The 26,454-nt window shown below is 35.6% G+C and overlaps 3 protein-coding genes and 2 non-coding genes across 6 annotated transcripts; 3 read left to right on the forward strand and 2 right to left on the reverse strand.

Moving 5' to 3' along the window:
- Positions 1-14,979: 14,979 nt before the first annotated feature.
- On the forward strand, positions 14,980-17,787 carry LOC107761640 (small COPII coat GTPase SAR1A). Its single transcript, XM_016579882.2, has 3 exons — positions 14,980-15,345; positions 15,699-15,830; positions 17,232-17,787. The coding sequence occupies exons 1-3, from the start codon at positions 15,217-15,219 to the stop codon at positions 17,550-17,552; spliced, it is 582 nt and encodes a 193-aa protein (XP_016435368.1). The 5' UTR covers positions 14,980-15,216; the 3' UTR covers positions 17,553-17,787.
- On the forward strand, positions 16,284-16,402 carry LOC142162501 (small nucleolar RNA snoR83). Its single transcript, XR_012693761.1, has one exon. It is a non-coding gene; the product is annotated as a small nucleolar RNA snoR83 (small nucleolar RNA).
- A 1,238-nt stretch (positions 17,788-19,025) lies between the features above and the next one.
- Positions 19,026-19,098, forward strand: TRNAA-AGC (transfer RNA alanine (anticodon AGC)). Its single transcript has one exon. It is a non-coding gene; the product is annotated as a tRNA-Ala (tRNA).
- An 86-nt stretch (positions 19,099-19,184) lies between these two features.
- On the reverse strand, positions 19,185-21,637 carry LOC107761641 (pentatricopeptide repeat-containing protein At1g09190-like). Its single transcript, XM_016579884.2, has one exon. The coding sequence runs from the start codon at positions 21,414-21,416 to the stop codon at positions 19,962-19,964; it is 1,455 nt and encodes a 484-aa protein (XP_016435370.1). The 5' UTR covers positions 21,417-21,637; the 3' UTR covers positions 19,185-19,961.
- A 115-nt stretch (positions 21,638-21,752) lies between these two features.
- Positions 21,753-26,129, reverse strand: LOC107761642 (uncharacterized). Of its 2 annotated transcripts, XM_016579886.2 has the most exons (10): positions 25,889-26,129; positions 25,701-25,781; positions 25,589-25,613; positions 25,154-25,221; positions 24,367-24,399; positions 23,505-23,583; positions 23,321-23,373; positions 22,929-22,989; positions 22,600-22,682; positions 21,753-22,423 (listed from the first exon to the last, which is right to left on the reverse strand). In XM_016579886.2, the coding sequence occupies exons 1-10, from the start codon at positions 25,907-25,909 to the stop codon at positions 22,334-22,336; spliced, it is 594 nt and encodes a 197-aa protein (XP_016435372.1). In that variant the 5' UTR covers positions 25,910-26,129; the 3' UTR covers positions 21,753-22,333. The 2 variants fall into 2 exon arrangements, with proteins under 2 accessions (XP_016435372.1, XP_016435375.1); XM_016579889.2 differs by lacking the exon at positions 25,889-26,129 and having other exon boundaries at positions 25,154-25,304.
- Positions 26,130-26,454: the final 325 nt, after the last annotated feature.

Raw genomic sequence — 26,454 nt, forward strand, 5'->3', positions numbered from 1 at the left:
CGTCCTCACCATAAAAATCAATATAATCTGCACTGCATCACCCTTCGTGCTTTTACTCTTATCCTCACCATAAAATCAATATAATCAGCACGGAATTGTACATCGTGCGGCACGGCATCACCCTTCGTGCTTTAACACTCTTTTCTCACTATATGAATAATATAAATGTGCACGGCATCACCCTTCGTGCTTTATCGCTCTTCCTCACCACAAGCAACAATCACAAAGCAATTTAGGCAAGGCAAAATAAAAAATAACACAATTTGAGCCAATGATCTATAATGTTCAACAATTCAATTCTCAACTTGAGTCAATGCTCTATAATGTTCAACAATTCAATCCCGGCAAGGGAACAATAGTACAACAATCAAATCTCGGCAAGGAAAACAACATCAAAACAATAACATCCCGGCAAGGGAAACAACATCAAAACAATAATATCCCTGCAAGGGAAACATCATCAAAACAATAACATCCCGGCAAGGGAAACAACATCAAAACAATAATATCCCGGCAAGGGAAACATCATCAAAACAATAACATCCCGGCAAGGGAACAACATCAAAACAATAATATCCCGGCCAGGGAAACAACATCAAAACAATAATACTTCCACAAGTCATATTCCTCAATAGAAATTATCATATAGAGCATATACACTACGAAACGAAGTCAGGTTAATCAAAATATAAGACTCACGAGCATGCTTGACACCAACGTATAGATACTCGTCACCATGCCTATACGTCGTACTCCACAATTAACATGTAAAAAATAAGACACAATTCCTAATCCCTCAAGCTAAGGTTAGACCAAACACTTACCTCGCTTTGCAACCAATTCAAAATTCCAACAAGTCTTTGTCTCGCGAATTCGTGCCCGAAATTCTCAAATCTAGTCATAAACAATTCGATTCGGTCAATAAAAATTATAGGAATCAATTCCATATGAAATTCTACATTTTCCATTAAAATTCGAAATTGCACTAAAAATTTGCCCGTAGGGCCCACGTCTCGGAACCCGACAAAAGTTACGGAATATGAAACCTCATCCAACCACGAGTCTAACCATACCAAAATTACTAAATTTCGATAACATTTTGACCCTCGAATCTTCAAATCTATCCGAGAGAGTTTTCAAACTCTTCCAACTAAATTCACAGATTTAGTATCAAAACTAGTAATAGATTCGGGTAATCTAACCAAAATTAAGTTAAGAACACTTACCCCATTGTTTTCTCTAAAAATCTCCCGAAAATTGCCTCTTCCCGAGCTCCAATTTGACAAAAATGGATTTTCAGAAATTAAGAATCTGCCCAGAAAATGTCGGGGGCACTGTTCACGCGTTCAAGTACTGTACACGATACTGTTCACGAGGTACTGTATACAGTACTGTTCATGGGGTACTGTACACGATACTGTTCATGGGGTACTGTTCACAATGCTGTAAAAAACAGCAGCTTCGCAAAGGGAATTTCAGCATCTTTTTTCTACCCGTTGACCTTCCGAAATCCACCCGAGGCCCTCGGGACTTCAACAAAATACACCAACAAGTCCTAAAACATGATGCGGACTTAGTCGAAACCTCAAATCGCATCAAATAATGCTAAACCCATGAATCACATCCCAATTCAAGCCTAATGAAACTAAGAACGTCTAACTTCTATATTCGATGCAAAAACCTATCAAATCAAGTCCGATTGACTTCAAATTTTGCACACAAGTCATAAATGACATAACGAAGCTATAAAAATTTTCAGAACTGGATTCTGATCCTGATATCAAAAATTCAACTCTCCGGTCAATCTTAAGAAATCTTTAGCCTTAGATTTCTAGATTCCGTTAAATGGCGATAATTTGATCTAGGGACCTCCAGATTCACTTTCGGGCATATGACTAAGTCCCAAGTCACGATACGGAACTACCGGAATGGTCAAAACTTTTATCCGGGTTCGTTTGCTCTAAATGTTGACCGAAATCAACTCAGTTGAGTTTTAAAGCTCTAGTTCCCAATTTAGTCCATTTTTCACATAAAAACCTTCCGAAAAAATTATACGGACTGCGCACGCAAGTCGAAAAATTATTGATACCGCTTTTCAAGGTCTTAAAAATACTGAGATGGTTATTTAATTTAAAGATGATATTTTGGGTCATCACATTCTCCACCTCTAAAACAAACGTTCGTCCTCGAACGTACTAAGAATTATTCTCAAGTTACCAAATTGATGATTTTACTTTTACACAATTATTCGTGGTTGATCCCACATTATCGCATTCGACATAAGTCCGATAACACCATTTCAATTGAGATCATTTCCTTGATCCATATTCGTAAACTTCAAGACCAAATTGCTTAAACTCTAATCATTTCTAGAAAGGTCCGATTTTTACGTCAACACACGATATTAGTCCAGACTGGCTATAGCAACTCGTGCCTACGCACCCATCAAATACGGGGTATTACATTCTCCCCCACTTAGGGTCATTCATCCTTGAATGAGAAGTAGAGTCCGTCTTCAAACACATAATGTAACTTATCTCTTTCTTTGCACATCTCAATATCCCAAATTTTTCTAACTCCCAAATTTTTCAGAAATTTCAGCAGAGTCTCCCCTTAATTAGGCCTATCCACCTGTCAGAGTAACACTCAAACAACTCCTAACAACATGTCCACAACCCAACAACGCACCATAAAGTATATATCAATAACACTAATCTCTGCATTACAAGCACGCCATTATCACAATGATATCTTGACATAAAATGTATCATATGTATGACCATAGCCACATCTCTGGTCTTAATGGTTGTTCAGAATAGATTACAACATCACCAATTAACCTCATGTTAACAAAATTTTGTTTCAAACCTCCAGATTACTAACAACAAGGCATGGAGATCTTATAATTACTTACCCGAAGTAACGAGTCACAATTTAACGCCACTTTGCTCTCACCTTGTAGGCTAAAATTCAATAGTTACAATACAATTTTGGCAAATTATGCATAGAAATATTCATGCAAGAATTTTCAAATAAGCCTAATAGGCATGACTCCCTACAAGTGCTACATCACAAATTTTAATTTCACAAAAGGAGAATTTAAACATATAAAATTTTCACCACCAGGACCTCGTCCTTATATAACATCCACCGCAACTTGTAGCCCGGTTTAAATATTTCATATCATATAAAAATGTGAGGATCTCATCCTCAACTCTGAATCACAAGTATTTTGCACATTGTGCCAACTAAAATTCTCCATTTCCTTTCTTCCTTCTTTCAAATAAATTTGGTTAAACAAAATCACAACATACAATGATCCCTCTTGCCGGTAGGGCATATAATTTACAATGGAAATCAATTATTTAGAAATTACATCAAACTCATTGAATTGATTAACAAGAGTCACTTTTAGCCTCACAACTATTTTTAGTGACCAACACATAATGATAGACATAGTTATCTCCATATAATCTCCCAACATAAGTATTCACATATGTAGATTTAAGAATTACGAAGCTAACTCATAAGTGGAGCACAATAGGAGAACTTTCCTCGATACTCAAAACCGAATCAAGTTAAGGAAATTTTGACTTTATAATAATTCGAGACCGTACTTATAATGATACCGTCTGGTGTAGCAACCTCAGCCATACCATAGAAAATATATCAACGGACTGGGTCTCTACCTCTAGGAGTCTCACCTCCACCTCTAATATCTTGACCTCTACGTATGGTTGGTCATGTAAGTAGAGTAGTAACAGCAATGGGGCACGGAGCCTAAGTGCTTTGACGAAATATATCTCTCACAAGTCTAGGATAATTTCTCAAAATGTTCCTAGTATCACCATTTTCATAACAACCCATCCGCAATTCGACTACTCATACTAAGTCTGTACCGGATAACTTAAATAACCATTGCAGGAAATTTCATGCCACTGGTACATTAAAAGATGATTGCCCCACGTAAGTGCCCTGATTAACTGGAGCACTATGAGTATTCTGAAATTGTTTCCATGTCCCTGCTGATACTGAAATGTAGAATTATTAAGGACGCGGGAATACCAAAAGTCCCATCATCATTCCTTTCAAATATCAGCTCTTAATCATATACAAGTTTCGACAAACCTTTCAATACCACATATATACAGCTCAAGACAAAACTAATATAACACATGACCCCACAATTTGAGCGTTGATAGGAAACTCCCCTCACTTAGCACGAAGCCATATGAAACATTCTGATGATTCACAATACTAACCTTTATCGCTCGTACGACACCGGTCATAAGACACCTCAAGCTATTTATTTGGTGCATGTCATCCTCGTGACAGTTAAACTCGCCTCTTCCAGTGTCTTGGATTGCTAGTAAATACCATTCGCTAAATAGAAATCCCATACGAAACACATAATCTCTAATACGACCAACTATTTTTAGATCTACATCCACATGTGATGATTAGGCAACCAATTAAACTTTCTTAAGATATTACTTATCAACCAAATGTCAGAATCTGATGCACCCCCATGCGCACAACTAAAAGATCTCTTTGCGCTTCCATGTCTTCAATTCTGAACGACACGTGGTAACAATGGTTGAGTAGCCCTGGCTCTCTTATAACCTTTTACGGTATCACAAACCATTGGCGTAGTGCGCAATTCCATACATGAATGGATGCAAAAGAATATAAGATATATGCTTCAAGCTGAATAAATGTCGCACGATAAGGAATGAATGAAGTGGAAATTTTTCCTACTAGTTCTGTAGCCTCTCGAAGATAAGTACAGACGTCTCCGTACCGATCCGCAAGATTCTACTAAACTCGCTTATGACTTGTAGCACCTATGAACCTAGAGCTCTGATACCAACTTGTCACGACCCAAAAATCCCTCCGAAGGAGTCGTGATGGCACCTAGTCTCTAAACTAGGTAAGCCTAAAATTTACTGAAATAACATTGATATTTATTAACTTCAAATGAAATTTCTCTAAACAATTTACAATTCCCAAAACCGGTAGTACAAGTCATAAGCCTTTCTAGGAGTAGTCGTACAACATAATTACATCACTATTCCGAAACAAAGGGAACAAATGGAAATAAGTACAGTTGAAGGTGACTCTGAGGACTACGAACGCTGCAGCAGGTTTACCTTGAGCCTTAACCGCAACGAATAGCTACTATCGATCAAATACCTGGATCTGTACACAAAAATGTACAGAAGTGTAGTATCAGCACAACCGACCCCATGTGCTGGTAAGTGCCTAGCCTAACCTCGGCGAAATAGTGACGAGGCTAGGACCAGACTACCAAATAAACCTGTGCAATATAGCGTACAAAAATAATACGAAGCAGGTACCGATGATGGCAACAATGATCAACCAATGATATAAAAAGCAGGTAACAAGAATACCATAAATGTTTCTCAACAATTAATAAATACAAGTGCAATCATCTAATCAAGTCCTTCAAATATAAATCTTTCACCTATAAATCCTTCAAGTAATAATCTTTAAGATAATATGCTTTTCAATAAATATCTTTTGAATATATTTCCTTCAAATAAATCTCTTTCAAATAAGCATCTTTCGAATATAATTCTTTCGAGTAAAGGTCATCTTGTGACACCTCATTTCATAATCATAATTAATATAGGTCTCAACTCACTTTCATATTTTTCACGACATTTCGTGCCCATATTTATATCACAACCGCACGGACAACTCACGTGATATTAAATAAAACCATAATATTTTTCCTGGTACATCGTGCCTATATCATAATCTGTCATTAATAAAAATCATCATATTTTTCTCGGCACCTTGTGCCCACATGTCTCCGTCTCACATATTGCAACAACATTCTCATGTTACTCAATTCATAGGGTCCATAACTCAATACAATTAAAAATGTTCAAAGAGCCTCATTTACTTAATATAAAGTAGAGTACAACTTTCAACCCAACTAGAAAATAAACAAGAAAAGATGAAGTTATTTTTTTGAAATCGTCTGAATAAAGAAAATACCCTTTTTTAATTAAAGTACAATTGTTGAAAATTTAAGTATTGAAAGCTTTATATAAATGCGGCGAGATATTGAAAACAATATGGCTTACAACACAAGGTATCACAACACAGTAAATGACTCTAAACAGTTAATACACTTGAAATGTTAATAACAAAAAAAAACACAACAAATAGAAAGTGCACGGCATTACCCTTCGTGCTTTTACTCTCGTCCTCACCATACACGGCATCACCCTTCGTGTTTTACACTCTTCCTTGCCATACACGGCATCACCCTTCGTGCTTTACACTCTTCTTCACCCAAGCAACATTCACAAAGCAATCCAGGCAAGGAAGTCAATAATATCAGGTATTAACAAGAAACCAATAAAGGAATATAAGGAAAGCCATAATTCAATTATCAACAAGAATCGGGAAAATAAAGGACAAGTGCACGGCATCACCCTTCGTGCTTTTACTCTCGTCCTCACCACAAAACTCAATATAATCTGCACGGCATCACCCTTCGTGCTTTTACTCTCATCCTCACCATAAAATCAATATAATCGGCACGGAATTGTACATCGTGCGGCACGGCATCACCCTTCGTGCTTTAACACTCTTTCCTCACCATATGAATAATATAAATGTGCACGGCATCACCCTTCGTGCTTTATCGCTCTTCATCACCCCAAGCAACAATCACAAAGCAATTTGGGCAAGGCAAAATCAAATATATCACAATTTGAGCCAATACTCTATAATGTTCAACAATTCAATTCTCAACTTGAGTCAATGCTCTATAATGTTCAACAATTCAATCCCGGCAAGGGAACAATAGTACAACAATCAAATCCCGGCAAGGGAAACAACATCAAAACAATAACATCCCGGCAAGGGAAACAACATCAAAACAATAATATCCCGGCAAGGAAAACATCATCAAAACAATAACATCCCGGCAAGGGAACAACATCAAAACAATAATATCCCGGCAAGGGAAACAACATCAAAACAATAATACTTCCACAAGTCATATTCCTCAATAGAAATTATCATATAGAGCATATACACTACGAAACGGAGTTAGGTTAATCAAAGTATAAGACTCACGGGCATGCTTGGCACTAACGTATAGATATTCGTCACCATGCCTATACGTCGTACTCCACAATTAACATGTAACAAATAAGACACAATTCCTAATCCATCAAGCTAAGGTTAGACCAAACACTTACCTAATTCAAAATTCCAACAAGTCTTTGTCTCGCGAATTCGTGCCCGAAATTCTCAAATCTAGTCATAAACAATTCGATTCAGTTAATAAAAATTATATGAATTAATTCCATATGAAATTCTACATTTTCCATTAAAATCCGAAATTGCACTAAAAATTTGCCTCAAATCCTCAAATCTCGGAACCCGGCAAAAATTATGGAATATAAAACCTCATCCAACCACGAGTCTAACCATACCAAAATTACTAAATTTCGATAACATTTTGACCCTCAAATCCTCAAATCTATCCGAGAGAGTTTTCAAACTCTTCCAACTAAATTCACAGATTTAGTATCAAAACTAGTAATAGATTCGGGTAATCTAACCAAAATTAAGTTAAGAACACTTACCTCGTTGTTTTCTCTGAAAATCTCCAGAAAATCGCCTCTTCCCGAGCTCCAATTTGACAAAAATGGAAAAGGGGACAAAGTCCCCTTTTCAGAAATTAAGAATCTGCCCATAAAATATCGGGGGCACTGTTCACGCGTTCGAGTACTATACACAGTACTGTTCATGGGGTACTGTACACGGTACTGTTCATGGGGTACTGTTCACAATGCTGTAAAAAACAGCAGCTTCCCAAAGAGAATTTCAGCAGTTTTTTTCTACCCGTTGACCTTCCGAAATCCACCCGAGGCCCTCGGGACTTCAACAAAATACACCAACAAGTCCTAAAACATGATGCGGACTTAGTCGAAACCTCAAATCGCATCAAATAATGCTAAAACCGTGAATCACATCCCAATTCAAGCCTAATGAAACTAAGAACGTCCAACTTCTATATTCGATGCAAAAACCTATCAAATCAAGTCCGATTGACTTCAAATTTTGCACACAAGTCATAAATGACATAACGAAGCTATAAAATTTTTTAGAACTGGATTCCGATCCCGATATCAAAAAGTCAACTTTCCGGTCAAACTTAAGAAATCTTTAGCCTTAGATTTCTAGATTCCGTTAAATGGCGATAATTTGATCTAGGGACCTCCAGATTTGCTTTCGGGCATATGACCAAGTACCAAGTCACGATACGGAACTACCGGAATGGTCAAAACTTTTATCCGGGTTCGTTTGCTCAAAATGTTGACCGAAGTCAACTCAATTGAGTTTTAAAGCTCTAGTTCCCAATTTAGTCCATTTTTCACATAAAAACCTTCCGAAAAAATTATACGGACTGCGCACGCAAGTCGAAGAATTATTGATACCGCTTTTTAAGGTCTTAAAAATACTGAGATGGTTATTTAATTTAAAGATGATATTTTGGGTCATCACAGCATGCCAAAAATAATAACTAACTACGGAAGTTCATTGGCTATCTTTATTGTCGCGGTTATATCAATCTATCATAATAAATAATTGTAGTTATTAGGCCAACGATGTTCTCGGTTTCTTATAACTTGAATTTTAAAATAGTTTTTATATTCAATATTTATTTCAAATCATTATTGTGGCTAACATGTTATAGTTGCAGTAACTTCAAACACGTGACAAAAGTTTATATTTAGCTACAATATTTTATTATATCACAATATTTTGTAGCTATTAAGTTAGTTTTTGCCATAAATTTTCATAATTGAAGCAAAAATACCTATTCAACTACAACACTTTGTCTCTAGTAATATTTTGTGGCTAAAAGATTAATATTGCTATAGTAATTTCATACATGTGGCAAAAACTCACAATTAGCTACAAAATATCGTTGTAACAATAAATTTATAGCTATTAATCCAGTTATTTCCACATGCTTTTATTACTTGAGGCAAAAATATATATTTAGCTATAACACTTTGTCAGAAGTAAGTTTTTGTGGCTATATAACTGCTATTGCTACAGTAACTTCAAATGCGTGGCAAAAAAAATACGATTAGCTACGAAATTTTATTGTAGCAATAAATTTGTAGCTATTTGTGTAATTATTGCCACGACAATTAGCAAATGTAGTAAAAATAATAAATTAGCTTTGCCAATTTTATTTTGTACCTAAATATTTTTATGAAAATGTAAATAGCCACGGAACTTTAATTTTTGTGGCTATTGTTATTTATTAGCCACGATTTTCATACATGTAGCTAAGAATTTGTAGCTATATATACATAATGTTGTATTGTAGGTTTGTTAAAATAGTAGGGCTTTGAAGAACTTATTATACTAAAAAGTATATGAAATACACAATCAAATACTAAAAATATACGAATTGCACAATCAAATACTTGTATATAGATGAATTATTTCGAATTATATGGGTGTATACTACAAAAAAAAAGTTGGAAATACGTAAAAAAAAAAAAAAAAACTTTATGGGAAATAGGGTTTGAACCTTTGAGATCTTCCATGCATTACAACAACAACAATAACATTAACTGAAAGGGTATTCAAAATTGGGAGAGAATATCAAAATTGGGTATTCAAAATTGTTGTTGGGAGAGAATATTCAAAATTAACTGAAAGGGTATTATCGGTATAGAAATACACCTGAAACCCTAATTGGGGCGTAAACTTACCTAAATGACCCTATTTGGATCAATCTGGCCAAAAACGGTGTGGTCGAAAGGATTTTTTTCATATTTTAATACTTTGTTAATAAATAGACATAATTATAGTAGTATTACTTTTTGTGTAAATTTTAGACGTATTGATTTTCTTTAACAACTTTAAAAAGTTGGTAATCCAATTTACGCCAAAGATAAGATACGTTGACTATTGTACTTATTCGTATTCTACTATTTTTTGCACGGGAGAAGTATTTCTTGGGAAATTGCAAGGTAAGAATAACCTCATCATTTATATTCTGGTACTAGTATTATATTAAGAATGTGCTTTTTTTGACTTTTAATGCGCACCAAAAATTATTTATATTCAGTAGCCAAAAATATATATATAATTTGTATTGTTATAAATAGAATTTTATTTATGGTGAATGTCTATATTTAGACAGATTCTAGGGTTCATTACTTGGTGGCTAAGTCACTTTCTCCCTATAAATAGAGGTTTCTATTCCATTGTAATTCATCCCATATCAATAAGAATTCTCTTCTCTCTGCAATACTCTTCTTCTTCTTTTATTGTTTCATAACACGTTATCAGCACGAGACTCTAACCGATTGAGTAGAAGCTTTGAGATTGAGCATAATGATTGTCAATTATTCCATGAACTTCCTTCGTGATTAAATTCTGGATTTAAGGTAAGTATTTTACCGTATTTTTCTCTTTTATTCTATAATTTGATTTTAAATACAAGCAAAGAAAATAAATTTTGATTATAACTCTAATGGAGTTAGCAAGAAATTATAACCACTCGAAGTGGTAAAATTTCTAAGTCTTGCCATGATCAAAGTCATATATGATCGTGAGCACAAGAAGTGAAAACACGTCTCATTGAATTTGCTTCATTCTCATTCCCTTACGAGAATGTGATAGTAATATGTGATAAGTCTGAAAGAAGACAAAATTATTACCGTGAAGGTATCAATGGATGTGGACGTGGCAATAGACGAAATTATAATCGTCATCACTGTGATAATGAGAATAATAAGGATTCTCAAAATAATCCTTCACTCTGTGAAAGTAATATTTGTCATCGATTTGACATGAGATTTTATAAAGCACATATAGATAATTATGGTTCATTCATGATGTGAATGTGACAACATCTGATTTATGAATACATATTCATTCTTGGAAGAATATGAATGTGCTAGTGGTAGTGAATATATCACACTCACCTCTAGAAGGAGGTTTGAGATGATATAAGAAAATAATATCATTATTATGGCATGAATGATCATTGGTGACGTACCTATTGCACGCCAAAATATTTTGGTAATGTGATTATTAAAGAATAACATTAATGCAAGAAACATATCTTGCATATAATTTTGACCATAACCATAATGGTATAATTTTCTCTTTAGAAAGGATATTCACCATATGAATGTTGATGAATATGTGGTAGTACCAAATTAATTGAGAGCTCTAGAAGAGCCAATTATACTATTTTGGAGAAACATAATTGATTACCAATAAGGTATTGTGTTGTAGTAAGTCTCAAACAAACTTATTCAGTTTCCAAAGTATACGCGAAAGCGGTTGATTATACTGAGACTATAAATAAAAGAAAGATTTAATATCTTCTATTACTACAGCTTGTAGCGGGGTAATATTTATGTAAAAAGTTACCCGTTTTATTCTCCAGTTTATACTACACAAATAAAAGAATGCCACAATAAAGTAGAAGTTTATTGATATAAAAACCATATCATAATAAACTTGGAGTTTATTGATAATTACGCACATTATGGTGTAAACCTGGAGTTTATCAATATTGATAATTTATTCAGTTGACATAATTGGTTTAACCATTTTAATCTAAGTATGACGTGCAAAAATAAAAGAGAATTCACATGGATAAATATTAAAGAACTAGATTTTTTTTTACGAATTCTCTTATATTGTTTGTTCTCGTTAATTAATATACCAACTAAAATTGGGATTGAATCCCATGAATGCTGGAAATATCAAAGGTGAATATGTGCCAATTCACCTGCCATGTATACCACATAAGATGCATCTATGAGATGGTTACATGTGCGATTATTATTAACCCGCAACCTGATGTTTGCGAGGTAATTTGCTCAATAATTTAATGTAGAGCATAATTTCCAGATTTCTATTCAAGACAGTTCATCTTGATAAGTTAGTTTACATCACAGTTGGTTTAGCAAAATGATTTATTGAGTGACTCTACTTAATAGCTAAACTATTGCTTATGAGAACAAAGTTATTTATATCAGTTTGATATAGGTTATATACGAAAGTATATTACATTCTCCCCTCACAAGTGGTTCAAGGTCAGGAACCGAATAATTTCATCTTATTATTATTGATGTGCGCTGTATATTTTGATAAGCACCATAACACACAACAATAGATTTCTAAAGTTGAGGAAGCAAGTTAGTTTTTCTAACATGAGGAGGGAGATGATAAACATTTGAGAAAAGGTTACGTGGAATGAATTATCATGTGTACATCTAGATCCTCGAATAAAATAATATGAACTTGAAGTTCAATAAAGGATAATTCATTTGCAATATATTGCAAAGCATGCCAGACACATTTGCTGACCCAAAGAAAGTAACTATATTCTCATTGCAAATGCTCATATTAAGTCCTAGAAGGACAAAGTCTATGGTACGCTTAAAGCATATAGACAAATCAGTTTCAAATAAAACTTCTTGATAAAGAAGATGAGCAAATGATCAAACTGATCATAATAAGGAGGCAAGCGATCTAGAAGATCACATGACATAGCACTTCATAAAATCTCATGAGAGATTCAAGTACCTGAATATATGAATGAAGAGATCTCTATGTTATGTCTTTATGAAAAATTATTGAAACCGATATAAAATGTTTGCCGCCCACATCTATCATAGCGCTAAGTATAGATGAGGATCTTTAGGCTGTCGAGACAGACACAAAAATATTAGTCAAATAGATAATACACAATTCAAATAGAATTGGTTTAGTATGAAAGACATGTAGCTTTGGACATGGAGTTCAAACACTTGAAAGTATAAAGTTAATGATATGTGCAATGAGTTTTCGATATCTTATTTGTCTAGCATGACATGAAAACTTGATATGTATCTAAAGTCTATTTATTTGGCTTATATGACTTAATAATCCTTGAAGGATTTAAATTGTTTAAAGTATATACAATTCTTGATCTTGAAGTACCACATCTTCAGTGCAATTTGTACACAAATGTATTTTGCTATATTTACACGCATGATAATATGATAGCAAGAGTTTTTGCTCCTATGTGATGATATTGAAATGACGATTCCAACAAGATCATATGAAGACAATTCATCTTTGTCAAGAATGATGTTTTCAAGGTGCAAAATATTCATTCAAGTTAATATGACTGATTTATTTATCAAATCTCTACTAACGATCTCTTGAAGATGGTGCACAAGATTGGAATGTGAAGGCTCAAGGATGTGAACTGATGCTCTCATCAGTGGGAGTTAATGCGCGTTGCACTCTTTTTCCCTTACAAGGCTTTGTCCCATTGAGTTTTCCTTGCAAGGTTTTTAATGAGGCAACCAAAAGGCGTATTGTTAGATATGTGTACTCTTTTTCCTTTACTAGAATTTTTTTCCCACTGGATTTTATTTTAGTTAAGGTTTTAACGAGACACATTATCTGTTGAATAGACATTCAAGGGGGGGGGGGTGATATAAATAGAATTTTATTTATGATGAATGTCTATATTTAGAGAGATTCTATGGTTCATTACTTGATAGAGAATTATAATTCATCCCATAAATAGAGGGTTCTATTCCATTGTAATTCATCCCATATCAATAAAAATTATCTTCTCTATACTTTTCTCTGCAATACTCTTCTTCTTCTTTTATTGTTTCATAAAAGGGTAAAAAAGGTGAACGATATTTCAGTAGGGGTCTTCGTGCTTTTAATATAGTACTAGTCTCTGCGTTCGTGCGATGCACGAATATCTTATGTCAAATATTATGAAACACATACAAAAAATAATAAAATTTCAATTGCATAATATTCTAAAATAAAAAGGAACATAATATACAATCCAAACCAACTAATTTTGGTAATATTTTGGCACAATAAAAGGAAAAAAATAGAACTAACAATGATGTGACTAAAGTTGTAACAGCACTTAAACAATATAATAATACTTAATGTTATTTCTCTGGTTCAGTGATCTTCTTTGAAACTTTAATGATCCAGATATATAAAATCATATTTATCAAGACAGTCTTTCTGCCTCTCGGGTAGAGGTAAGGTCTGCGTACATATTATCCTTCCCAGACCCCACTTGTGGGATTACACTGGGTTGTTGTTGTTGTATATTAGTAACTAAGAAATAAAAATAGGAAGTCACTTAGTCATTCGTAGCTTCTTTGGCATTAATTTTTTATGTTCTTTTGTTGTTCTATTTACGTTGTGGCATTATTTTTTATGTTCATTGGCCAATACACTCATGTCGCAAAATTTATATGATGAAACCTTAAAAATATGAAATCGACATCCAACCCACATCATCATCTTAGACAGAAATTGCGTTATCGGGTTTGTTTTATAATTTTAATTTTATCTAAAATTGGCTGGACTATATTTTGTTGTTCCAAAATAATGCAAACTTATAAATGAACAAAAGTTCCAAAACCATTGCAAATTCTACTTGGAAGACACCAGGAACACACGCGTTGCTACTATAATTTGGAGGCTCAAATATTCTATTTAGAGCACACACTATTTAAGGTGAATCCTTGATGGAATTAAATATGATTATTATTGAATATGAAACCTTGATGGAATTGAATATACGTAGCGTAATGCCCTTCTCATAGAAATCTCATCATACTTAGTTTGACTCGGAAACGATTTAATGAGTTGATAGTCCGAAATTCTAGTAGACATGTTTAATTGAATTAAAAATTATAAATTACATATTACAAATTTTATCTTGTAAGAATTTTTTTAAGAAGTAATTTTGTTTTCAAGGGCATAAAGGTCAGCTAATATTTTATGAATATTTTTGTCGTTTAACATTTAGCGTCTTAACGGCCGTGTTTTTATAATAATAATATAATATAATATAAAAAATATATAAAATTTATTTTTTAATATATATTATTCTAAGAGCCGCTATCATTTATGGGAAAGGTGAGGGACTAGGGTTGGCCAGTTATATATGCAGACAAAAACAAACCTAACCTTTGGACTTTTCTCTGTCTACTAAAGCCAGCCAGGTGTTTAGCGTTTCGAGGAAGAGGAGGAGGAGAAAAAATTAAAGCACTTCTCCTTTGAGAGATTGCTAACCCCCTTTTCCTGTTCGTAGATCCATTGATCAATCCGTCCCCAATTATATTGGGCTTTGATTTGGGCAACAAGATGTTCTTGGTAGATTGGTTCTATGGAATTCTAGCAACGCTTGGATTATGGCAGAAGGAGGCTAAGATCTTGTTTTTGGGCCTCGATAATGCCGGCAAAACCACCTTACTCCATATGTTGAAAGATGAGGTCTCTCTCCTCTCTATTTTTCTTTGTATTTTTTCATTTCCTCTATTAGATTAGTGTTTCTTAGTAATACAAATTGAGCCGTTAGCTTACATATCTAGATGTGATTATATGTATCAGAATTTATTATGTTGATGAGCATATGTAATTGGTTGATTTTCTTTCTAAGCCTGGGCTTCATCTGATTTTCTGATCTCCTTTTTTTCACCTGAGATTGAATTGTCCTGATGAGACTCTTTTTTTCCTGGGCCTTATTTTCACAAGGAAAGAATTAGTTTACTAATTAGTTTGAGCAGAATTGTTTTCGGTTATTGGTTATTTGTAATAATGAATCTGAAAATTGAGGGTTATGGCAGAGATTGGTTCAACATCAGCCAACACAATATCCGACGTCAGAGGAGCTTAGTATTGGCAAGATCAAGTTCAAAGCATTTGACTTGGGTGGTCATCAAATTGCTCGTCGTGTTTGGAAAGATTATTATGCTAAGGTTGCCTTTTTGTTTCTCTTCTTGTCTTAATTTAGATTTTTGACTTGCAAATGGTTTTGTATGCTTTATAAGATTCTGAGGGTGAACGTGGTCTTAAAATTGACAAGTCAATTGTGATTTCATCTTCTTGTCCTACTAATATTGGAGAAGTAGTGCCTTACAGTATGCTATTGCTAACTTCATTTCTGAGCTCTTACCAACTTATTTCCACGGGATTGTGTTACTCTCTCTGCACCATCTTCATTGCCAATTTCTTGTTTTGGGGGATTCTTAAATGTTTGAGAAGCTTTACAAAAAGTTCTGGTAGCAATTTTGACATTTTCAACAAGGTTTAAGAATTTATCTAATATGAAATTTGAATGCAGGATGCACAAAAACTCCACTAGTTATTTGATTGTTGTATTATTACCAGTATTATGTGTATCCCTAGGCAGATGATTTAATGCCTTCATAATCCCAAATAAACCCATTGTTTATTTGATTCATGGGAGGCATATATTGATGTTGGGAGTTTGCTGATAGCACCTTTCTTTTTTCCAGGGGATGTTTCAGTAGTACCTCACCATACACTTATATTTATCTGCATTGACAAAAGATTTCTTTCGCGAAAATTTGAATCTTTATACGGAAAACATAGGCATATTTTTCCCTGCTTTTGAAGTTTGTAGCTATCCAAGGAACAACATTGGATATTGACAACAAGGAACATCAGTGGATTGGCTGTAGCCATTTCTCCTGCAGTGACAACATCAGATGTGTGAAGAAGTTTCAGTGTCAAATAAGACATGAATAATCTCTTTCCCATTTGCTTGCTCTTCCGTCTTTCTTTCTACTCAACCACTTTCTTATATCTTTCAAAAAGACTTGCTTAAGATCTTCTATCCATGTCTGAGCAAGTTAGGTCTGTTTCTTGTTAAATATTTTTAGAGTATTTTTTCATGAATTATTTCCATTTGTCACTGTTATTTGTACAAATTCTCTAAATAGACATTTACAGATGTCATATTAATAGAGATTGTACAACATTGAACTTTCTATAGATCACCTTTATTTGCAAATTTGTGGTCTTATGTAGGGACAGTTTTTATGTGAGAAAGCCGAAAACATACTATTTCACTCGTGCTGCAATTGTGCACAAGCTTGTCCAATGGGCAGTTCTAAGTATGATTTTCGTGCTACTTACCAAAAACTGCAAAGAGGGAATTACAGATGCAATTCCCTTTACTAATGACCATTATTCATAGTTCTGTTTTTCAAAACTAGATTTTTATTAGTTGGACTGTTGTGTTATATGTTTGCTCGTCTTGAAGCACTTGCCTGCAAAATCTAGATAAGAAGTCCCAAGTGTTAATCTGAATAATTTTGGTGTTGTGTTTATTATAACCTTTCTTTTTTCTGAAGGTGGATGCTGTTGTATACCTGGTGGATTCCTTTGACAAAGAAAGGTTTGCAGAGTCCAAGAAAGAGCTGGATGCTCTCCTCTCTGATGAGTCGTTGGCCACTGTTCCTTTTCTGATACTGGGTAACAAGATAGACATCCCATATGCTGCCTCAGAAGATGAACTGCGTTACCATATGGGGCTGACGGGCGTCACCACTGGCAAGGGGAAGGTAAACCTGGCAGATTCCAATGTCCGTCCAGTTGAGGTATTCATGTGCAGCATAGTCCGCAAAATGGGATACGGAGAAGGCTTCAGATGGATGTCTCAGTATATCAAGTAATGGGTCTAGGAGGTGACATTTTGTAATTCTGTTTTAATTCTTACTTTTGTACCGGATAAATTGAAGATGTTTGTTATCACTATGGGTTATAGTTTCTCTTGTTCCAGGTTTCTAGTGAAACAGTAAAAGGAGTATTCTCTACTATATTGTCTACTCTTCAATTGTTATTGAAAATATAATGTTGGTAGTGAGAGTCTAAACCATTCAACTTATCATGATGAGATGGTGCTTTTTGGACTCTTTTGTTGCACATTGTAGCATGAATTTTGGACATATGGTGTCGTTAATTTATTTTGCGGCTTTTTTTGTGTGGTTCATATCTGTTAATCCCTCCTTTTCATTTTAGCTCCTTCAAGTGCTCTAGTTTCTGGAGGCAGAAAGCCAGTGCGATGACACTGTTAGGGGCTGTGCCAGAAAAGGTTGTTGATTTATGTATTCTGTTGATAAACTTCATCCCACTTTTATCGGTGGAGACTGAATAGTAAAATAGTGATTGGGTAGTTCACTACCAATAGTGGTCAAGATGTTGATCCAGACATCTATATATGGTACAAAAGTTAACAAAGTTATTTGTCTATACTGGGTCTGGGAGTAACTAAGTTTAACCTGTATCCTGCTCTTTTTTTTTTTTAATTTTATTAATAATAATCCTGTTTTCAGCGCAAGTTATTCATTGTTGGATCTCCTGTTTTTGAGGTTGTAAAACGTTCCAGTTCACTCCTTTCCCCTGCCGAAAGTGTCTCACCGTCCATTGCAATAATGTTTTGCATAGATAATTATACGTTTCTTTGACCAAAAACTGTGTAAACTGCATCTGCAAAGTATCTTCGAATTATATTCAGGTACTATAATTGTCCTTACTACAAGTCTGCGCAGGACATCTAGGAGCCAGTCCTTCTGTAGTTTTAAAAATCAATTGTTCGGCATCATAATTTAAATTTGCCTTTCTACTACGTGAAAAGGATCAATTTTATCCTCTGTAATACTTTCAGTACAAAAATACCCCACCGTTATCCAAATGGTTCAAATACACCCCTCTTCCGTTAAGTTTGTCTAGGGTGGTCTCTCAATCCCATGTGGCACCACATGGCATGCCACCTCAACACCCCCCCCCCAACCCACCCCAAAACCCATTTACCCCTTTCCCTCTATTTCTTCAACCACTGCCACAATTTAACACTACCATTTTCACCACCTCCACAATTAGTTCATCCACACAGCCACCCTAAAAATCCCCAACTTGATTCATCTAAATCACACACAAAAACGTTTCTCCTCACAATCTTCACCGTTTAAAATCTGCACAATGCATCTCGTACTTTGGTATCTGTTAGTATTGGTCGGAATTTAGATGAATTTGCTTAAAGTAAAAAATTTTAAGCCCAAAGTCCACCAGCAGTAGTTGCATTATGGGCTATGTGAGGTTTTCAGTGTATACTTTTTTGTAGAGCTAACACTGCACTAACGCATCATGGGGATGTAGCTCAGATGGTAGAGCGCTCGCTTAGCATGCGAGAGGTACGGGGATCGATACCCCGCATCTCCACTCTTTTTTCAAGCTGTTTTCTCCATCACCAAACTGTGGAAATTCAAAAGGAGAAACAAGGTAAAATAGCCAGTTCTTCATTTGTCGGGAAAGGAAACCCAGTTTTTCTTTTATCCTTCTCTCTACTCTTTGTTTTTCCATCAATAGTAGTACAGAATTTGAGAAATGAAATAAGGGGAAATGGAACCTTGAGTCACACCTAGCACGTCACTGCCATAATCTACAAAAACTATCAGCAATTCAACCTCTCTTGCTTTCAAGTTTCCCAAGAAAAAAGGAGAGACAAAACAGTTAAATCCCAAAGGTAAAAGGCAGGAAAATGGCTCAACCAAATTCCAGTCTCGGAGCTAAAGCCATACATGAGAGAGTGAACACTAAAATACTAGTCACCAAATTTGACTATTGTCTTATGGAGGACTGATAAGAAAAAGGTACTTGTATGTGTAATAAAGCACAAGGGGGTGCAAAGGGAGTTCCTTTTCACTTGACACTTGCATCATCCGATCCAAGAGCTGAGCAGTCAGCAGCCAGTGCCTATAGGCATTGTTTCTCAAAATCAGAGCTCTTTAGCTTGCATATCATTTAATTTGACAATCCAAGCTAAGCTGTTTTCAGTTCAAATTACTTTCATGCACTCAAAGTCCAAAGACTGTCAAAGAAAGGTCAAAATCCTCGTTAAGGTCCCTTCAATATGTTTCTTCTCCTTGAGAGTTATTTTCACTCGTTGCATAACTTTGCAGAAGGGAATCAATTAGAAAGAGCTGTTTATAGAAGGGATCATATCTTGATGCAAGAAGCCAACACCCAATAGTTCCCCTCATCCTATTGGGTGCAGCTATGTCCTGATAAAGTGCATCAAATAATCAAACAACCGTGCTCTGTCCTGGTGCTTTCTTAATGCTATTTCCCCTCATCAACATTCTCACCTTTTCAACTTCTTCCCATTTTCCTCTATCAGCATAAATATTGGATAACAATACATAGTTACCAGAATTCCAAGGTTCAAGTTTTATAAGTTCCTTAAGTGCATATTCGGCCAGCTCCATTTCACCATGAGTGCGACAAGCACTAACCAATGCACCCCATATAGCAGCATTTGGTTCCATTGGCATGGTTTTCACCAGTCTATGAGCCTCCTTTAGACAACCCCCACGACCTAGAAGATCAACCATACATCCGTAATGCTCAAGTGTAGGCTCTATACCATGATTTCCAATCATCGAATCAAACAAATCTCCACCTCTTTGAACCAAACCTGCATGGGCACAACATGCTAGAACGCCCACAAAAGTTGAATCATTAGGTCTCACATCTTCATCTAACATCTCATCAAACAATTTAACTCCCAATTCACCCTTACCATTAAAAGCACAGTTTGATATCATGGCGTTCCAAGAAACTACATTTTTCCGAGGCATGTCCTTGAATATTGTAAAAGCAGCTTCCAAATCACCAGATTTTCCAAAGAAATCGACCAATGCATTGCCAACGGATACGAGATCAGGATAGAGACCCTTAGACTTAACATAAGAGTGAATCCACCTTCCCAAATCAATTTCTCCTAAATGAGCACAAACAGGTAACATCGTAACAACCGTAGCTTCATCGGGCTCGAACTCACTATTCCTCATCTCAGCAAAAAGTGTCAGCGCCTCCTTCTCCCTCCCATTTTGAGCTAATGACGAAATCATCAAATTCCAAGAGACAACTGTCCTCTCACCCATTTGACTAAATAGACCAAACCCCATATCCACATTTCCGCTTTTACAATAACCCTTAATCGTCAAATTCCAAACAATCACATCTCTATGAGACATATCATCAAACACCTTCTCAGCATCCGTCATCCTCCCACAACCGCAATACAGCTCAATAATCCCAATCCTTATCGACCCAAATCTCTCAAACCCAAGTGCAAGCACATTCTTTTGCACACTCTGACCCAATTTCAGATCCTCAAGATTAGAACAAGCTTTAAGTAAAGGGGCGAAAGTGAACTCATCAGGCCAAATGCCACGTTGTTTCATGGTGGAAAATAAGGAGATAGAATTTTGATACGGGCCACATAAGGAGTAGCCTTTGATCATGGAGTTGAAGAGGAAAATGTTGGGGTTGTGAAAATGCTGGAAGACGAGGGATGCGTAGAGCATTTTATTAAGGGAACCGCAGATGGAGATGAAGTGGGAGAGGAGCTGGTTGGAGTGGTGAAGATGGTGGCGAAGGATGTGGGCATGGATTTGAGTGAGATGGGTTCGAGATTTGTGACCGTGGAGAAGACGGAGAATCCTCCGCTCAACCTCTCGGCTCCCTCTGTTCATATGCACAACCAGAAGAGGAGCAAATTCCCTGAAAGACAGCTACTGGAGAGTGGTCGCGAGATTGCAGTAAGATTCAACCTTTGGCGGGAACTGCTTTTATTGTTCGAGAAAGGCCATTCGCTTGAAAGTCAACAATAATGACTCATGCAATTCAACTTTTTATGTCTGCTAAGTTTTGAACTGCTTGTGCTTTTCCTACTCTCATATTCAACAAGCTTGAACCAATACAATACGAATACCTCTGAACATTTCATTTCAAAAGGCCGTTTCGTTATCTGAAAGCATTACTACAAAAGATGTACTATACAAGAATATCCGTAACCTCAGCAATGGAAAAGTTAAAAAAAATTATCCATTCAACTTTATGGGTTCCGGATTATAGAATGACAACTTCATGACTGGGTTCTAAATTCAATATTTGTACATTTTTAATAAATTTCTTAACACAAATACAGTATTTGAGCAAAAGCTACTGGGTTCGGCCGAACTCGTTAACGTGCTTCTGGCTCCGTCCCTTTCAACCACTCATTGAACCACAGTTTACGTTCTTGTCGAGAACTTTCAAACCTTCTTGATGTTCTTCATTACCTGGATTTAAACCCAAAGTAAGAGTATTTCTTTTAAGCATATGAAAATAATCTGCATTGTGGATGACAGTGGTGCAGAGCGATTTAGGACTCTTCAATCAGCAAGGAACAATTGGAGATGCCATCTATACTCCAAACCAGTGGTACAATCATTCATTGAGAAAATTCTGGAGGCTGGATTGACAAACATGAGATTTGACAAACCTCAACTGCTTGGCTACTACTTAAAATGGAATTTCTCACATTTTAGACCATTCCAAAATAAAGCACACGCCTCTGGCAGATTATCCAGTCCAAGCTATTCTCGCGAGAGATCGATGGCCAAAGTGATCACTTTTTTGAAGTTCCAAAACCCCCAAATCCCATCATAGTTGCAACTTCAGGGTCTATTTCAGGTTCCTCCTCTGCAGCCTTCTCTTTCTGGATATCAATACAAATAACCGAAGTAACCATCAAAGGAAGTTTTTTAGAGAAAGCACTGCAGAGAGAGGGCAAGGGTGTAACGGATAGAGAGAAAAGTGTAAGACCAACATCTGCGTTATTTTATCAGTACCAAAGTCTTCCAAACCTAACATCCAAAAGTAAGCTTCACAAACCTTCTTCTCTTTCTTCTTTTCTCGACGTTGACGTTTCCTTTCTTCCTCTTCCTGCTGTTGTTTCAACAATCGCTCCTCAAAATCTACAAATAAAAGGACAGATGGTCAATAGCAGTCCTATATGTGCATCCCGGTCTTTTACCCACTAAAATAAAGCACACACGGAACGAATTAAACAAGTCATACTGAGACGTGCAACAGAGAAAAAGGAAAAAACATCAATATTTGCTATTACTACGTACAAGGTACTCAACCAATAAATGCATTAACTGTTCGTTAAGCTAGGAGACTGATTATCAATCCCTCTATTTTTCTAGTAAGATCTCTACCTTGCACAGTAAAGCTTCCTGTATCTTTATGCTTCTTGGATGCCTCAAATCGTTGTTGGACCTGGGAATCATGAAATAAAAGATTACTAAAGGAATAAAATTCGAGTTGCAAATGAATTTCAATAGGTATATTTTCATCTATAGCCTACAACATTGAGCAAGGATAGTTTCAATGCTTTCATTGTGCCCACTTATAGCACACCCAATATGCAATTTTACCCTGAAAATACTAGGTTTTTCTTTTGGATTAACCATCTCTTTTTTTTTCTTTCCCAAGTTATCATGTCATATGAAGTCAACTAAATTTCAATTTATCCGAGTCTATTCCTTGTGCAGTTGTCAATACAGAATAGAAACTATACTTTCTTGCCAACAAATTATATTCAAACCACCTGTTCTAAAGAGGATCTTTCTACCCGCATAGACATACCCAAAGCTCGTTGATCTGAAAAAAAATAACACATCAATTGAGTTTGAGTATAAACCATTGAAGTAGCACTTAATAAGAAAATAAAAGGCCACAGAGGCAAAGTGCAGCTACAAGTAAGAAGTTAAGTTTGTGTCGATATGACATACGTTTCTTCCCATTGATATGGTCTAAGTAGTTCGCAGAATCCTTCACCACACATTCACATACTGGGCAATAATATCCAGCCTGCAAAGCAACAAATTACATCATTTTATATGTAGTAAGAGAAAAAATCATGCCATGCCAAGAAACATAAATCTTAGTTACCACTAAACAAGTCACAGTAAGGTGGTTCAAGCCATGACGTGCACAAAAAGTTGTAAAACAAGTTTCTTATCCATAAACTATATTATAATGCACCCATAATACCTTATGTTCAGCAACACTGTAGAAATTGCCTGATTTACAAAATATACCAGAACTGCGAGAACTCTAATTGCAAAAAAACTCTAGGGACCAAATATGTCCTGACTTTTCATTTGATTGTCAACAAATAAACCATGAACGATCTGACGTTCACGAGATTCATCATGAAGGGTCATGCAAACACAAGATTTATTAAGAGGAGATGGACGAACAAAAGTATATCGCGTTCTACATTGATGGCTGGGCATCTACCTGCCATTCAGTTCTAGATTGAATGAATTCTACAACAAACATCAAAATGCAGCATCGTCTCTCTAAGGAAAAACCCTCTGGAGTACTACTTCAAAAGGTTGATAAGTATCTGGGAAACTGCATTACACACAGTTCGGGAACTCCGAAGAAGGCAGACTAGCACTAAAAAAAGAAAAGGATTCCCCAGTTTAGAAGATCATTTCATGGAATTTGCACGTTTATTTGGTGCTATATAGTGGACCATGTCCTTGCTGCTTGCTAACAACAAAGTGAAACAACAAATACAGAAGAAGAGAATTGCATCCATACAATTAGGTATAAACATGTAAATGAAAAGCCCATTGAAAATACCTGCTGACTTAATGGTGCAATTGGAGTAACCACCTGCCAGAAAATCAATAACGCACAAATGAGACATCGACAAAAACATAGAAATACATAAGCTAACATTGAATTATTTCAACAAGCTGAATTCAGAAACTACAAGCAAAAACATGTTAGCAAGCATTGACATTCAAGATTTCAGGGGAGGAAAGGCAACAAGGAGGAAACCTTCCACCGCATGGCAAATAATCAGCTACTGTTGAAATATGTGAAAGGAGAAACTTCAAAAGGCAGGAGGCACTAACCACAGTCAATGCAAATAAAACAATTCAGAAACTCACATAAACTTCTATTAATCACTGTATTCCTTTTTTTTTAAATAAAGAAATTACCATTAATAAGCATCACGAAGATGCAAAGCGAAAGATACAAAAACTACAATGCTACTAGATGGTGTTTGCTCGTATACAAAAATTAATCTATAGCTACGGAGCAGACATGATCCAAAAAGTTCTCACAGGTAGATACAGGGGCCTGATTGAGCCAACTAAATACATTCAGTAAGCATTCGCCTTTAAGAACATGACAAGGAGTTGAGATCCCATCAAAACATCTGCTATTTCTTTCACTCCAGATGCATCAAAGAATAGCAGCAGGCACAAATCAGAAAAAGTCCTCTCTATAGTCTATATTCCTCTCATACACAACTCAGAAAATTAAAAAAAGAGCCTTCAATTTGCACTGACGGCTGAAAGCTTCGTAATAACTACAGAGATAAGGATGATGGGATAAAAGAGGAGAAGTAGTGTCATACCTGAGTCTTTCCCAAACGAGATTCGAGGTCCACTTGATAATCTCTTGGTTTCAAGGGCTTCCTTTGCACTGGAGGTCCTCTTGCAGCACCAAAATTGATTACAGTTTCAATCATGTAAAACTCTAGGCTCCAAGGTTTCTACTTTCATTCTCTATCACTCAATGGGTACATCATCAATAAATCAGTTACACATCCATTCCAAACTAGTTGGGATTGACTAAAAAAATCTTCTTTGTTCATCCTATACTATTCTGGTACATTTCAATCCTAAAGAAAATAATTTATATTTTAGGAAAATTTGAGATTCTCTACATCTCACACATATCAGTACACTAGCATACAGGTCTCTAGCCAAACTAAAAAGACAAATAAACAAAATCATCCAAGTTAAATCAAAATGAAGAAATTCTGAAATGGCAACTAGTAATGTCTTACACTTAGATTTCCGACCATCCGCCTCCTGCATCAAATTACAAATCAACCTTATCAATTAACAAGTAAATAACTAAAACATGAAAATGGAAAATAATTTATGAGATTTAAAGACCTTCTCTTCGCGTTCACGAGCACGCTGCAGATACTCTTCTTTGTCGAACTTCTTCCGAAAAGTATTATCAACTCCAACGACCTGCATTTTTATCCATTAAAGGTAGCAAGCAACTTACATCAGTAAAACAAAGCAAAGGCATAGGAAAGAAAAAACTGGAGAAGGATAAAGAGAAGAGCTATGATTACATTATTGCTGGATTGATCCATTGCTACGGGAATTCGACCTGTTGCTGGACTCGCAAGTTCAGAGCAAGTTGCGAAATCGACAAAGAATGAATATCCAATTATAAAAAAACTTCGAATGTTGATTTAGATCACTACTGTAAAATGGAATGGAAGAATGACCATGCAAACCCTAGGTCCGATTTTGTGTACAACAGGAGATTAATCAATTTTCAAGAAGGAATAACGGAAAGAGGAGAGTTTTTGTTCTAACAGGGTGTTTGGCTAAGTTTATAAGCGGGTCAAACTAGTTTATATGTACTTTTTGGCTTATCCACGTGCTTATAAGCCAAAAATAAGACAAAGCCATAAGTGGTCTCCCCACTTATCAAATTTCAGCTTACAAGCACTTTAGGTTTGACCAAAATATTTACTATTTTATCCCTAAAATAATTTTTTTTAAACAAAACTCTTCCTATACCCAATTATTCAGCTGCTTATTATTAATTTCAGCACTTTTATCCAAACACGTAACTGCTTATTTTTTAAATCAGCTTCAGCACTTAAAAGTGCTTTTCAGCACCTAATGC

Source organism: Nicotiana tabacum, chromosome 7 (genome assembly GCF_000715075.1).
Source record: "Nicotiana tabacum cultivar K326 chromosome 7, ASM71507v2, whole genome shotgun sequence".
Classification (NCBI taxonomy): Eukaryota; Viridiplantae; Streptophyta; class Magnoliopsida; order Solanales; family Solanaceae; genus Nicotiana; species Nicotiana tabacum.

What these genes read in the sequence shown, in the direction of transcription:
- LOC107761642 (XM_016579886.2), bottom strand. Translation starts at nt 25,909, where the DNA reads ATGGATCAATCCAGCAATAAT. An exon ending in TGGATCAATCCAGCAATAAT is followed by an intron (nt 25,782 to 25,888) that starts GTAATCATAGCT and finishes ATAAAAATGCAG; the next exon opens with GTCGTTGGAGTTGATAATAC. An exon ending in TTGCACCATTAAGTCAGCAG is followed by an intron (nt 23,584 to 24,366) that starts GTATTTTCAATG and finishes GTTGCTTTGCAG; the next exon opens with GCTGGATATTATTGCCCAGT.
- LOC107761640 (XM_016579882.2), top strand. Translation starts at nt 15,217, where the DNA reads ATGTTCTTGGTAGATTGGTTCTATGGAATTCTAGCAACGCTTGGATTA. An exon ending in TCCATATGTTGAAAGATGAG is followed by an intron (nt 15,346 to 15,698) that starts GTCTCTCTCCTC and finishes GGGTTATGGCAG; the next exon opens with AGATTGGTTCAACATCAGCC. An exon ending in GGAAAGATTATTATGCTAAG is followed by an intron (nt 15,831 to 17,231) that starts GTTGCCTTTTTG and finishes TTTTTTCTGAAG; the next exon opens with GTGGATGCTGTTGTATACCT.
- LOC107761641 (XM_016579884.2), bottom strand. Translation starts at nt 21,416, where the DNA reads ATGAACAGAGGGAGCCGAGAGGTTGAGCGGAGGATTCTCCGTCTTCTC.